The 14,090-nt window shown below is 44.2% G+C and overlaps 2 protein-coding genes across 5 annotated transcripts in view; one reads left to right on the top strand and one right to left on the bottom strand.

Annotated features, from left to right (window-relative positions):
- The window catches only part of Hint1l2 (histidine triad nucleotide binding protein 1 like 2), an 865,401-nt gene that overhangs the window by 705,460 nt on the left and 145,851 nt on the right, over positions 1–14,090 (top strand). The window lies entirely within an intron of this gene.
- Rnf6 (ring finger protein 6) lies at positions 1,539–13,042 on the bottom strand. Of its 4 annotated transcripts, none has more exons than XM_039089339.2 (5): positions 11,108–11,271; positions 10,546–10,628; positions 8,514–8,709; positions 6,883–6,978; positions 1,539–4,269 (listed from the first exon to the last, which is right to left on the bottom strand). In XM_039089339.2, exons 3-5 carry the CDS (start codon positions 8,689–8,691, stop codon positions 2,537–2,539), a joined length of 2,007 nt encoding a protein of 668 aa, XP_038945267.1. In that variant the 5' UTR covers positions 8,692–8,709; positions 10,546–10,628; positions 11,108–11,271; the 3' UTR covers positions 1,539–2,536.

Raw genomic sequence — 14,090 nt, 5'->3', positions numbered from 1 at the left:
CTTCTAATGCTGTTAAAACCATATCTTGAAGATTTAAGTTGGGCCTCATGAGGGCCTGCTAGCAATCCTGGCACCTAGGAAGCTGATGGACTATGAAGATAAAACCAGACTAAGTTATAAAGGGAGACCTTCTTTCAAAACCAACAAAAACTAAGTCCAACAAAATACCAGGGGGTTTTGTGTGTGTGTGTGTGTGTGTGTGTGTGTGTGTGTGTGTGTGTGTGTGTGTGAAGTGTCTGCCTAGTGGCTGATACTTTTCTTTTGGGGGGTGGGAGGACGGGGTGGTTCAAGGCATGGTTTCTTTGCATATGCCTTGACCATCCTGGAACAAGGCTGGCCTGGATTACAGAACTCCACCTGCCTCTACCTCCCAAGTGCTGAGGTTAAAGGCATGCGCCACCACTGCCCAGCTTCTTTATCTGTGTGTGCCAGCACTCCTTCCCCCTACTCAGGGGGTGGCTGGTTCTCACATCTAACACCAAACAATGCCTTTCTGGGGCACAAGATGGAATGCCTACTTTCTAGTTCCACTGTTATCAGCTTATAACAAGCTTAACGGACAAAATGAAGGCATGTGGTTTGGTTTTTGTTTTCATGTGTGTTCCTGCACATGATGTGGAGGCCAGAGGTCAACTGTCTTCTTCAACGACTCTCTGCTTTATTTTTGAGACCAGATCTCTCATTGAACAAATCTGGTCAGACTGGGTGGGCAGTAAGTCTCAGGGATCTGTCTGTCTGTTCCCCTAGACCTAGGAGTACAGGCATGCACCACTATACCCAGCTTTTACGTGGGTGCTAGGGAGTGAACTCACTCCTCATGGTCACCTAGCAAGCATCTGACTAAGCCATCTCCACAGCTGACTAAAGGAGTAACAGCTCCTTTACTGGGTTGCTGCCATGTCTCTCCATTCTGCTGTGTCCTGTATGAAGTACTAGACAATCTTCCTTAAACGTAAAAACTTACCGACACCTGTCGCTAAAATCATCAAGGGAAAATTGTTGTCATCTAACAGCTACAAAATGAAATGATGATCCCTCTATTAGTCTGATATATAAAGGACGTCAATTCAGGCTCAAATCAACCTTTCTGGACTCACGAGAGGCCTGCAAGTTATTTATCCCCAAGTCCTAACTTTCACAGAATTCTTTCCTGTTGGTGAGCACACCCTGTGCTATTTCTAGGCACGTGACTAATCTTATGTACTGAATGTGATCACTGACTGGAAAAAAAAAAAAAAAAGCTAAATATGGAGGCGTTTCTAAACCTCTCAGGATTTGACATGAAATGCTTTGTGTTTTGCCCGAGTGGCGGCACCACCACACACACACACGCACGCACGCACGCACGCACGCGCGAGACCCTGTCACATAGTCATAAGCAAACATCAAAGTAAAAATCGATTTGTTCCTTCCCTAAGAGCAAATGTCTTTTCCATGAAGACAGGGACTTGATCAGTCTGTCACGTAGTCACCTAGTGTGGAGTAAGTATTTGGAGATGAGTAAGCCACAGTGGACAGAGAAATGAGCTCACACAGTCTTTAATGTTTACTGGTAGAAATAGACTTTAATGCATACTTTGTGTTTATATAAACTCTATGTTCTTTTAAAGGCTTTAATTTGGAGCTTTTTGGCATCCAAATTTACATATTTTCTATGCATTTCACTACTTCATAGACTTTAAAGTATTTTAGATTTTAAAACTAAATTTGAGAAATCAAGCATGCTGTAAACCCTACCTAACCCCAGAAGTGTTTGTACTTCTAAAAAAAAAAAAAAAAAAAAAAAAAAAAATCACAAAAAAGACAAACTTAAACTATCTGTCATAAAATTTCCACATTCCATGAATAAAGAAATACTAGGTTCATTATTATACATCGCTCGCTCTTAGTAGGTCAGATTGTCAGACACGCTTCAGTAAACAATCTCCATCTCGACTAATTCACTCCCTCTTAGAGATGATCACTGTGCCAAGTGCAGTCTAAGCCCCACAGCCTCAGTCTCCAGCCTGCAGTTGTCAGCCTGGATATGTTCCCACAGTACATACCTGCAGACACACGCGCCGTGTGCCACGTGCTAAATTACCAATTCAAGTAACTTAAGTATATCTAGCAGACATTCAGCCTAACAGGCTACGAAGACTCAGACAGTAGTGTCCAAAGGAAGCACTGAGCTCGAACTGGGAAACCCCAGCAAAACCTACTGCAGAGTTGAGAAAGAATCAAGATCCCTAACATACTGAGTTGTGCAGATACAAAAGTGCTTAGCATGACAAAATTACCAAAATAAAAACATTTTAAAGGTTATTTGGTTCTAGCAATATTAACTATTCTTTACTTTTGGATAATTTAACATCTGCATTTTAAATTTTTATATAAACAAACTCTCTGTAACAAGTTTTAAAAAAAAAGCACACAAAAAATAGTGCAAACTATAATCTGATAGGTTTTTTTGTCTTGGTTACACCATCACAAGTAACTCAAGAAAAGTGTTCGACCATGACTCCAGGAACACACAGCACTGAGCAGACCCCATCGCTCACCCGCTGTCTGTGGCCCCCAATTCTAAAACAGGTCGCCGACAGACGGGGCAGGTGCAGTTCTCTGACAGCCAGCGATCGATACAGTGAATGTGGAACTCGTGCAGGCACGGCAGCTGCCGGAGCTTGTTCCCGGCCACATAGTCACTGATGCACACACTGCACACTTTACCTAACTCACTGTCAACTGCGCTTTGCTCATAACTCCTGGTAGAAAGATTGTCAATCTGCTCCTTGGTTAGACCACGAATTGGGTCATCATCGCCTTCATTCAGTAGGAAGAAATGAGCAAGGCGCAGAATGGGCAATGTCCCAGCCTCAACGACATTGTCTGCCCTGCGTAACTGCCTTCTACTTCTGGTGCGAGCCTGTGGTGGGGCGGGCTCACTCACATCTGGCATTTCAGCACTGTCGTCTTGGGCCTGAGGGGCCTGTGAGGAGCCTCCTCCATGCTGACCGCTGTCATCAGCTGCACCTCCATTACTCAGTTCTAGGTACACCTCTGGTAAATGCTGATCATTGCTTTGATTCTCTGATGCAGGCTCCACCTCCATTAGAGAACTCAGCTCTCCAAACCCAGTCATGATCTGCCTTAGAATTGACCGAAGAGCCACAGAGGATGGCTCAACCACCTCATTCTCGGAAATCCTCCGAAGAGGAACTGTAATGGTGCTCACATAGGTCCGGACACCCGACCGTTCTAACTGAGAAATAGTTCTGTGGAAGCCCCCACTGTTGCTCTCAACTGTACTTTCGGCCAGCCCTGCCCTAGACCGGGTTCTATTTGCAATGCTATCCCGATCTCTAGTTTCTCCAGGACGAATCCTCCTGACTTGCAGGTCTAGTGTGATTGCTGGGTGGCGCTGGGTGGCAGCTGAGGACCTGCTGGATTCTCCTTCTTCTACTGTTATCCTTGACACGAGTCTTGAGTTGGACAGTGGGGTATAATCGGTGCCTCTGCGTTCTCTGCCTTGTTCTAAAAACACCCTTGTTCCACCTCTCTGCCTCACAGACCTGTTTCTACCCGTTTGCTGTAGCGGTCTACCCTGTCTTTGGGAATTATGACCAGTACCATTCTGTCTCTGAATAGGGGACCGGCTTCGACTACTGAGAGCAGGACGTAATCTTATTGGCTCTAATCTTTGGTTTGTGTTCCTTACTGTAACATTACTTCTAGCCCCATTTTCCCAAATATGTGCTGCTCCAAACCGCTGCCGTCCACTTTGCCTGGGAGCACTACCATCGGACTGGTTCGTGTGGGTGTTAATAACGTGAGTGCGAGGGGCACTAACTCTGGAAACGCCAAGCGCTGCTCCAATGCCATTCCTTAACCTCCCCAGTGCTGAGAAAGATCCTTGCACAGAGCCCTGCCTCCTCGAGCGCCTGCCCCCAGGAGCACTGGAGAGACCAGCACTGGAGCTCACGGAGGTCTGGCTTCGGGTTCGCCTAGCCACAGGACTGGAGGGTCTCTGCTGCCCATGCTCTCTGCTGACACCTGACAGAGGAATGTCCACAGGCTCCGCTCCACGCACTCCGGAGCCTCTGCTGTCAGGGTTGATGTGGATCTCCAGGCTGAACCCGAACTCCCCACTGTTCGGGTTTGTCCGACTCACAGCCCTCCAGCTCTGGCTCCCATTCTGCCCACTCCGCGTCACGTTCCCAGTACGCCGGAAAGTGCTCAGCCATCGCAGCAGAGAACCCTCATCTGAATTTTCTCTAAGGTTTTCTGAGTCTGGAAAGTGAATCAAATCAATTTAAGGTCAATTTCTATAATAATAGTTTAGATCTTTATTAAAAATTGCAAGAAAGACAGCTGTACTTGAGCTAAACTCGGGCTCTGCATTTATAATGAATGGAAAATGAAAAAAATCAGACTTTCTAAAAGTGTATTAAAAGCACACTACAGAAACTAAAATACTGCGCCTATGACAGGGCACATGCTGCCAAGCCTATACTGTCATGAGCTGGACCTCCAGGACCCACATGGCGGAAGAACTGCCTTATACACAAATTGTCTTCACACACACACACACACACACACACACACACACACACACACACACACACGTTTAAAGAAAACTTCTATTTAGACTCAGAAACCTTTTATCAGCCTTTTATCAGAAACCTTTTACCCTCCTTAAGGTCCAGCCCATGCTTGTGGGGACCCATAAAGCAACCTCTCCCCTTGGCCATTGTCTCACTGTGCAGCCCCAACTTGAGGCAGCCTCAACCTGGCCCCACCCCATCTCCTGCTCTCAGAACCCCCACCAGCCACCTCCGTCCATGCAACTGGCCCAAAGTGCATGCAATGAGGAACCTCTTCCCTTCTGCTCCACCCCTCAGAACAGTAAGACAGTAACGACCTAGTTCCAGATGCTCATGGCTCATTGCAAAAATAAGCTATATAAAAAATAAAGACAATGCAAAAAAAAAAAAAAAAAGAAAAGAAAAGAAAAAAAACCACAAACCCAAAAACCTCCTACAAATCCCATCAGTGCAATGGTCCCAAGGAGGATCGCTTTCAGGCACAAAAGTCAAAAGAATTAAACACCATCGAAGAGTTCAAAGGATTTAAGGAAGACAAGGATAAATACTTGAATGAACTGATAACAGCAGGAATTAACAGAAGCCCTGAAAGACACAAACACATAGCTAAATGAAACAAAGGAGAATGGAATCTGAAGATGAAGATAGAAACATAGTCAAATACAAAATTCAGGAAAGCCTCAGTCAGAATAGGTTGAGTGGATAAGAGCAATGTCAGGACTTGAAGGCAGGGCAGAGGAATTGGTAAAAAAAAAAAAAGCATGAACAAACATGTAGGATCTTTGGACACTGTCAAAGAAATTAAAACTATAAATTATGGGGGTTGGGGATTTAGCTCAGTGGTAGAGCGCCTGCCTAGCAAGCGCAAGGCCCTGGGTTCGGTCCCCAGCTCGGGGGGGGGGGGGGGGGGGGACGACTATAAATTACGGGCAAGGGGGGGAGGGGGATTGAACTCCAGGTCAAAAGCATAGAAAACATTTTCAATAAAACCACAGGAGAAAATTCCCCAAATGTCAAGAGACCCTTAAACAAGAGAAAATTGGAATGATGCAACAAATTCCAGTTAAAACGCTATTAGAAAAGACCGAGGAAAGGGTGCTCAAGCTTCGAGAGAGAAGGCCCAAGCCACACAGAAAGGCAGGCCTATCACAGTAATCAAGTCCCAGGATCAAGTCTCAGAATGACATTACCCAAGTTCTGAAAGGTCACACATGCCAGAATATTATACCCAGCAAAACTGTTTGATAAATGTATGTGTGTATATTTATGAATTCATATACATATATATGTATATATATGTGTGTGTATATATAATTCATACACACACACACACATATATTCTTGAAAACTTTCCTATATCTGCAGCACTCGACTTGTCTTAACAACTACAGTAATAGCCAGCAGGTGTTCATAACTGAGGGATGATCCAAGTTCCCATTATCTCTCTTATTTCCTCATGCTTTTATGAACCCAGGGACCTTAGGCCTACTCAAATACCACTCAACTGTAAACATGGAACTCAAAAGCCTTTGTCATAAACTTAAAATAGGACACAGGTAAAATGTTCACAGAGATGGTGAATACTAGGGACAGAAAGGCTTCAGGGAGGTGAGTTCTTAGGAAACCTCCTTTCTAAATTTAATGTTGATCACACCAGCTGTCCCCCTGAGGAGCTGGGAACGACCCCCAGCTTCTGTGCAGGTAGAGCAGAGACTCCTCAGCCAGCTGACTGGGAACATTACCAGTGATGGATGTCTCTGGGAGAGAAGGTAAAACAGAAAGAGGGGTCCCAAAGTTGCACTTGCTTTGAACTCTATAATTGCAGTTAGTTTAAATTGGTTTGCATTAGTATTTTGCTTATTCCAAGAATTTTTATATGATTTAGTGTTTTCTTGATGAAATAACAAGCAAGCAAACGGAAAAGCAGCAGCAAAGACAGTTTCCTGTCTGTATTAGGCTCTGTAATACAAAAGCAATGTAGTGTGTTCATGCAAACATTAGGAAGAACTATATCTGGCTAGGGGATGTAGCTCAATGGTAGAATATTTATCAAGAACACATGGGGCCCCGGCTTATCTTAGGAAGGTTGGAAGGAGGGAAAATATGTATTTACTATTCTGTACACATAAGCTTCCTGAAGGCAAACCATGTATGAGAACACTTCTGAACTTAGTCTCTGCTCTCTAGTCCCTAACCAGACTGCTCTCAGCAACACACAGGCTATCTGAATGAGGATCACATCACAACAGTAAAGCGCTGCAGGCAGGCAGGCCAAGTGGGACAGTGCAGGCCTCAGTACCTCCGTCACTTGTCCCACTCCCCGAGCCAGGCTGAGACACCAGCTGCTCCTTCGCTCTATCCAGGCGCTGCTGTAGCTCCTCGGATGTTATGTCTCCTGAAAGAACGAAACAACAGTTATTTAAAAAACAAATTACCAAGTTTTATGAGAACTCATGAAATAAAAACTTTAGCAACTGGGGCCAGTGAGACAGCTCAGTGGGTAAAGGCACTTACTGCTAAGCCAGACAACCTGAATTCAAAGAACCACATAGTGGAAGGAGAAAAAAAGATACCTACTGGCTGTCCTGTGGCATCTAAACACCTTCATTTACTTACACACACACACACACACACACACACACACACACACACACATATAAATAAAATGTAATTTAAAAAAAAAATCTTAACAACCTATAAAAGTTGATCCTTATTATTTTCATGGTTTATAAATTGAAGTTAATATTTGCTATAAATACACATCAACTTAGTCATATCTCATTTATTATTTTATTAAAATTGAGATTTAAACTTGAATAATTTTGGTTACCAGAATCTCTCCATAAGAACCTGTTAAGTTAGGGCTGGAGAGACAGCTCAGCAGTTCACAGCACCCAGATTGAGGGGCTCACAACTACTTCCTAATGCCAGCTCCAGGAGACCCAACGGACTGGGACCTGAAAGGCTCTGCTGGCCTTCTTGGACTTGACCTCACATACACAACCCCCACTAAAGACAAACATCGAAAACTAAAACAAGTTTTAAGACAACAACAATACAATGAAGAGCTGTAGTCGTGCAGAGTTTGCTTCTTAAGAGTTAACAAGAAAATTGAGGAGTAGTTTTAGGGAAATGTTCAATCTTGGTGCTTTGATTCTTTTTTTTTTTTTTTTCTTTTTTTCGGAGCTGGGGACCAAACCCAGGGCCTTGTGCTTGCAAGGCAAGCGCTCTACCACTGAGCTAAATCCCCAACCTGGTGCTTTGATTCTACCCCAATATTTTATTATATGAGTCACCAACATAGAAATATACAAGCACACAGACAAGCAAATTTCAGCTAGTTTCCTATAAAGTGAATTTGAAAGAAAACATAAAGACTACATTGGACACTACCTAGCTGAGTGTTAACCCTTCAAATAAGTTAAGAATAAAGTTTCAAAAAACATTTTATTTGTACAAATATTATGTGAGAGAGAGTGCGAGCGAGTGAGCTGAAGTGTAGTTTAGTGGTAGAGCACTTCCCTAACAGGTACAGAACCCTAGGTTTCAATCCTGAGCCTGTCTCCATGAGGAGTTGGCAGGGAGGGTAGTGAGAACTATACATATAAACATTTAATGCCTATATACATGAACTTTTGAAGTTCGGCCTGTGTATGCCCATATACCCAGTATTCTCATGTATTTATCAAACACAAAGGGCAGTGACTTTGTTACACTGCATAATTTCAGACTCACAAAACAGTACTCAAAGGGAGGCACTCTCTCTACTTTACTCTTTTTTTTTTTTTTCTTTTTCTTTTTTTTTGGAGCTGGGGACAGAACCCAGGGCCTTAGCGCTCTACCACTGAGCTAAATCCCCACCCCCCTCTCTTTAAAAATCCCTCCTTCCAATGATAGAAAAATATTTCCCCCCCTTTGCCCATTTCTTACCAGGGGTGCCTAAAAGATTATGATCTCTCATTAACCGATAATCTTCATCATTGAGCGCATTAATAAACTGGTAATAGGCTTCTTCTCTGTGGAGACGCTCTTGTTGCCATCTTCTCTCATTTTCTTGAAATGAGATTTCTTCTCCACTACCACCTGATCTAGATCTAGATGGATTCATCCTGAGACTTCTAGTTTCCTGTTTAAAGAACATGTACAAATTCAATGCATCAGTCATGGGCTAACATAGCTTCACTCTGTTTTGGTTTTGTTGTTGGTTTATTGAGGTCAGCTCTTACCATGTAGCCCTGGCTGGCCCAGAATTCGCTGTGTAGGCCACTAACAATCTCCTCAATTGTGATTCACAACCACCTTTAGAGACTCACTGAACTGATAGTCTAAGATTCTAAGAAGCAGTGTTACCTTTCCTCATCTCCTCGCCAAGGTAGAAAGTACTTACATGTAGCCCCCAAAATCAGAAATTCCTGAGGCTAACCATTGCAGGCTGAAGGATGGCCTGATACCAACAGCCAGAGCTCTTGTGTGCTTTCTCAATCCTCAGAGCCAGCCATGGCATGTTGTTTCCTGTTGGTTTTCAGTCTCAGTGAGACCAACTTTGAGTCTTCAGTAGACACAGTAGGCAAAATTATTTTCATCTCAATAAAGTGCACTGTGACAGTAGTGGCCATTTTATATTCGCCATCTTTTCTGGAAGGGATGCAGGACATCATCATCTAAAATATAGTGGGCTGCATTCCTAACTATCCTGGGACACATGTAAGAGCCCTTGTATATTAAGAACATGTATTATTCAAGCCTAAAATTTTAACATGATGAAGGCTTCTCAACACAATTTTTTGAGAGACAAAGAAAAAAATTTTGAAAGATGATCAATTTAATATTCAGATATGAGATTTGTGTGCTGAATTGTGCCTGACTCAGTGGTAACTTTTAGAGCAAAAGCCTAGACCTATGAGCTCCTAAAAGTTGTTTTGTTGTTTATTTGTGAGTTCTATATTCTAAGATTTGACACATATATTTGACTAGTGGATACATTTAAAAAATAATAATAAAGTAGCCAGGCAGGTGGTGGCCCACACCTTTAGTCCCAGCATTCAAGAGGCAGAAGCAGGGGAATCCTGAGTTCAAGGCCAGCTTGGTCTACAGAGTAGGCTACAGAGAAACCCTGCTTTGAAAGCCAAAACAAAACAAAACAAAAACCCAAACAAACAACCCCCTAATTGCAAAATGCAAAGCTAGCTAGCTGTCTTAGGGTTTCTATTGCTTCGATGAAACACTATGACCAAAACAAGTTGGGGAGGAGAGGGTTTAATTGGCTTACACTCCCATCACTGGAAGAAGTCAGGAGAAGAACTCAAACAGGGCAGGAACATGGAGGTAGGAGCTGATGCAGAGGCATGGAGGGGTGCTGCTTACTGGCTTGCTCCATCTGCTTTCTTACAGAGCCCAGGACTACCAGCCCAGGGATGACACCACCACCAGACAGGGGCTAGGCCTTCCCCCACGGATCACTCATTGAGAAAATGCCTTACAGCTGGATCTCATGGAGGCATTTCCTCAACTGAGGCTCCTTTCTCTGTAATGACTCCAGCTTGTATCAAGGTGACACACAAAACCAGCCAGTAAACTAGGTGTAGTAACATGTATTCATTCCTAACACTCAGGAGAAAGGCAGACTGATCTCTGTGTGTTCCAGAGCAGCCTGGTCTACAGAGTGAGTTCTACGATAGTCAGGAACACACACACCTGGAGGGGGGTGAGATTCACTCAAGATGTTAGTAATATCAAAAAGTAAAGGGTTTCCATTTGCAGTATAATTAGTACTATTATTAGCAGAGAGCATTTTTGGTGGTCAGAAACCACATTTTAAAAACAGATGTTTAATAAGTAAAAAATCTGATGACAAAAAAAAAAAAAAAAAAAAAAGTCAGGTTCCTTAAGATATTCAAAACCTGAGACCTTCTCCAAGGCAAAATTCTTGGATTACTAATCATAAGTAAGCCAAAATGAATACCTTATTTTCCTTTGAGCATTCTTCTAACAGATAAGACTGTATCCATGCTTCTGATATTTCTGTCTTTTTTGAGAGCTGCTCATCTGAAGTAATAAAAAGAAAAGTTGAATTATTCAGCAAACTGCCTCTTTGAGGTCCTGGAACACCTGGTAGTCTCCCGACTCCTCTGCAAAGCCAAAACTAAATTCTTCAGAAGGTTCTGTATTACCTTCATCTAGGAAATTAGAGCTTCCTACAATTAGATAACAACAACAACAACAAAAAAAACAAAAACAAAAAAACAACCTCCCAGAAGGCCTCTCCTTCTACACTGTCACTGCTACGAGGATTCCGCCTCCTCCTTTCTCAAAGGCCTTGTATCACGTTCCCATCTGGGTATAGCTAAGGTTAGGTGAGGAAGTTAGGTTAGTTTAGTTCTAAGCCTTCATTTCGTCGTCAACCGCCTCCACCATCCCGCTACCGGTTCTTTTCCTTACCCTGTTAATCGAGGCCTTGGACTGGGGGTAAAATGAAGTCCCTACTCCCGTGTACAAACTGGACTCAGGAACCCGACCAATCTCACCTCAATCTAGCCTCAAGTAACGCTTCCCCTGCGACCTGGATTTAGCTTTTGCCAATCAGCAACTAGAAAAGCTCAACCAGCAAGCAATTAACCAATCAGATAAGAGGTAAGTGCCTCTCCCCTCCGGCCCCCCGCCCCTTAGCACGCCCTTCTTTCCGAGGCGTCTCCCGGAAGTAGTAGTGAGACTCACAAAATGACCCTTCCCCGTGTACGCAGCACCCCCTCCCCCTCCCCCTCCCATCCCACCTCCCGCGGTTGTCCTCACCGAGGCAGTGAGGGGGCGGAAGATTCACTGGCCGAGCCTTCGAAGGCCTCTACGCCCTCTAATCTTCCACTGAGGCGCGAAGCTTAGAGTCTCTGCTGCTGCTCGGAGTCGACCGAGCAGAGAGAAAGCTGAGAGAAGACCGTCCGGTCTCAGGCCTTCTTTCACCATCTAGAAGAACTAAGGCACGCCACTGTCTGCGCCGACCCTGTCGGTGCGTCTGGAAACGGTGCTCGCCGGAAGCCGAGCCGCGGCGCATGAGTTCCGCATCTGCAGTGCGCAGGTCCGGCTGTCTCGAGCTCTGGTCTAGGCTCTCAAGAGCTCAAGGCAGCTCCCAATCCCGAAGGCTGAGCCGCCTTTCCACACTTTGAAACTGCCAACTCATCTTTTCATACTTTCGTGTCCTTTGACGAAGTCTGGCGAAAAGTGCATCTATAAAGCTCTTCCTTGCTCTTTACTACCCGGGTGTAACTACCCAGTTCGAGCATTTATTTCCCTTAGGGTAGTTCACTGGGATGAGGAAATTAAACGTCAAGTGCTTGTAATGGGAAAGCATTTTGAAACTCCCAATATTAACCATTTACGTTCTTTCTCTCCTGCTATCCCTTGTCACCACCTCCCTCTCTTAATTTCTCTTTTTATCGTGTGACACCAGACTTAATCTAACCATTTTTTGTGGTCCTAGTGGGGCCCTTTCCTGACACCCCCATCAGCTAAATGGCTTAATCACAGTTTAATACGCGCATACTGCTGTGATTCATAATTCTTTCCTCCCTTCTTTCATTATTGCGTGAATTTGTTTTGTTTTGGGGTCTCATATAGCCCAGGCAGACCTTTAGTCGGTGAACTTCTTGCCCTTGCCGAGGAATGTGCTACCATGTTTGCGGGGTGCTTGGTTGCCCGGATGTAGCAAGCCTTACTGGCTAGCAGGAGGATTCCCCCTCTCCCCCTCCCCATCTGTTAAATATTTAAAACATAGGAGAATGGCAACATTAAACTGAGGTTCTTGGCAAGTGTTACAGATTTCTCCTACAGAAAAGTGCCCCCAGCTGGGGAGACCAGTGACTTTAAAGTGGGTTGGGTTTTATTTAGGGTATCCTGCTTGGTGATTCCTTTCCCTCCCTTTTAAAATTGATCCAAAAATGTCTAAATGCCCCTTTTATGTTGTTGTTCTGAGGATCAGACTTTCCTCTGACCTTCTGGAAGCAGCAATATCGTTGGAGTTCCTTCCCTCAACTTCATCAGGGAACCACATGATGGAGGCGGTATTAGGCTCACTTCTCTGTGTAGCCTGTCTTTCTTTTTGTCTTTTCCATGTTTGCTTCATGAATTTCTAAAGCTTTCTTTGTATGTCTCTATTTGGGATTGTGGTGGTTTGAATAGGACTGCCCCACCCACCCAGACCCATGTGTTTGAATGCTTGGCCATAGGGAGTGGCACTATTTGTAGGTGTGGCCTTGTTACAGGAAGTGTGTCACTATGGAGGTGAGGCTTTGAGGTCTTAAATGCCCAAGCTGCAGCCAGTGTAAAACACATCCAGTCTCTTCCTTGCTGCCTGTGTGTGAATTATGTAGAACTCTCAGCTTCGTCTCTAGCACCATGTCTGCCTGCACACTGCTATGCTTCTCACCGTGATGATAATGGACACTGTAAGCCAGCCCCAATTAAATGGTTTCTTTTATAAGAGCTGCCTTGGTGATGGTGTCTCTTTACAACAATAGAAACCTTAACTAAGACAGGGAAAAGTCTATTTATTTCAGCTCTCTAGTCTTTCACCTTACCTTGAAGTCCCTTCCATTTCTTTTTACTACTGGTACTTGTGGACCGAAGTTCCCCCTCCCCTCCAGGGGGCAGGGTGCTACATCTATGTTAAGCATTCTACAAGGCGGATTGATTAAAACTTTCATTATTGTGTTACAAGTAGAAGCCAAATAATCCTGTGATATCTCCCCTCACCCCCCAAAGAGCCACTTAATGCCCATTTCTGTGTGTGACCTAACATCCTTGTGACTAGCAGGTTAGACCTTATGAAAAGTCCCTCTAGCTTCCACCAACTCAAAATAATGTAAGCAGATAGCATCTGTGGCCTGTAGTCCTAGTCCATGCTTACCTGACTTTCTGAAATCTGTCTGCCTGCTAACACCAACTTCCACCCTTCCTTCCTCCTTCCTTTCAACCTTCAAGATAAGGTAGCCCTGTGAAGCCTGGCTGTCCTAGAGCTGGCTTTATAGACCAGACTGGCCTCGAACTCAGAGACCCGTCTGTCTCTGCCTCCTGGGGGCTTAGATTAAAGGCATGTGCCAGCACAATTTGCTTATCCACCAAGGTATCTTGAAAGTATCTTGATTTTATTTTCTGTGTTCTGTTACTATAAAACCATCATGAATCTGTTACTGCCATGGAACATGTTATGTGGAGTAACTGAAATCTGTCTTCCAAGCCATGGTCATTCAAGTTTGGCTCCAGGATAAACCGTCTCTTACTCTCTCTGAGGCAAGAGCTGTTTTTTGCATTAATGGGTTTTGGTGGCCCCAAAGATGATCCAAGAGTCACTGGGTTGGTGCCAGGACGGGCCACTTATGCCAACTGTTAGGTGTTGATTCCTCAGGGGAATGCCGGTGAGTTGTTCCTGGGGCTTGGATCTACTTTGGTTTGCTTTATTGTGAGCTGGTTGCCAGGCCCCTCTTTGTTTGGTTACTTTATTATTCTCCCTGTTTGCTT

Source organism: Rattus norvegicus, chromosome 12, assembly GCF_036323735.1.
Source record: "Rattus norvegicus strain BN/NHsdMcwi chromosome 12, GRCr8, whole genome shotgun sequence".
Taxonomy (NCBI): domain Eukaryota; kingdom Metazoa; phylum Chordata; class Mammalia; order Rodentia; family Muridae; genus Rattus; species Rattus norvegicus.
This window is presented reverse-complemented; position numbering and strand designations above follow the sequence as displayed.

What these genes read in the sequence shown, in the direction of transcription:
- Rnf6 (XM_063271251.1), bottom strand. Translation starts at nt 8,748, where the DNA reads ATGACTGATGCATTGAATTTGTACATGTTCTTTAAACAGGAAACTAGA. An exon ending in TAATCTTTTAGGCACCCCTG is followed by an intron (nt 6,979 to 8,513) that starts GTAAGAAATGGG and finishes TCGTTCTTTCAG; the next exon opens with GAGACATAACATCCGAGGAG. An exon ending in GAGTGGGACAAGTGACGGAG is followed by an intron (nt 4,270 to 6,882) that starts GTACTGAGGCCT and finishes TTCACTTTCCAG; the next exon opens with ACTCAGAAAACCTTAGAGAA.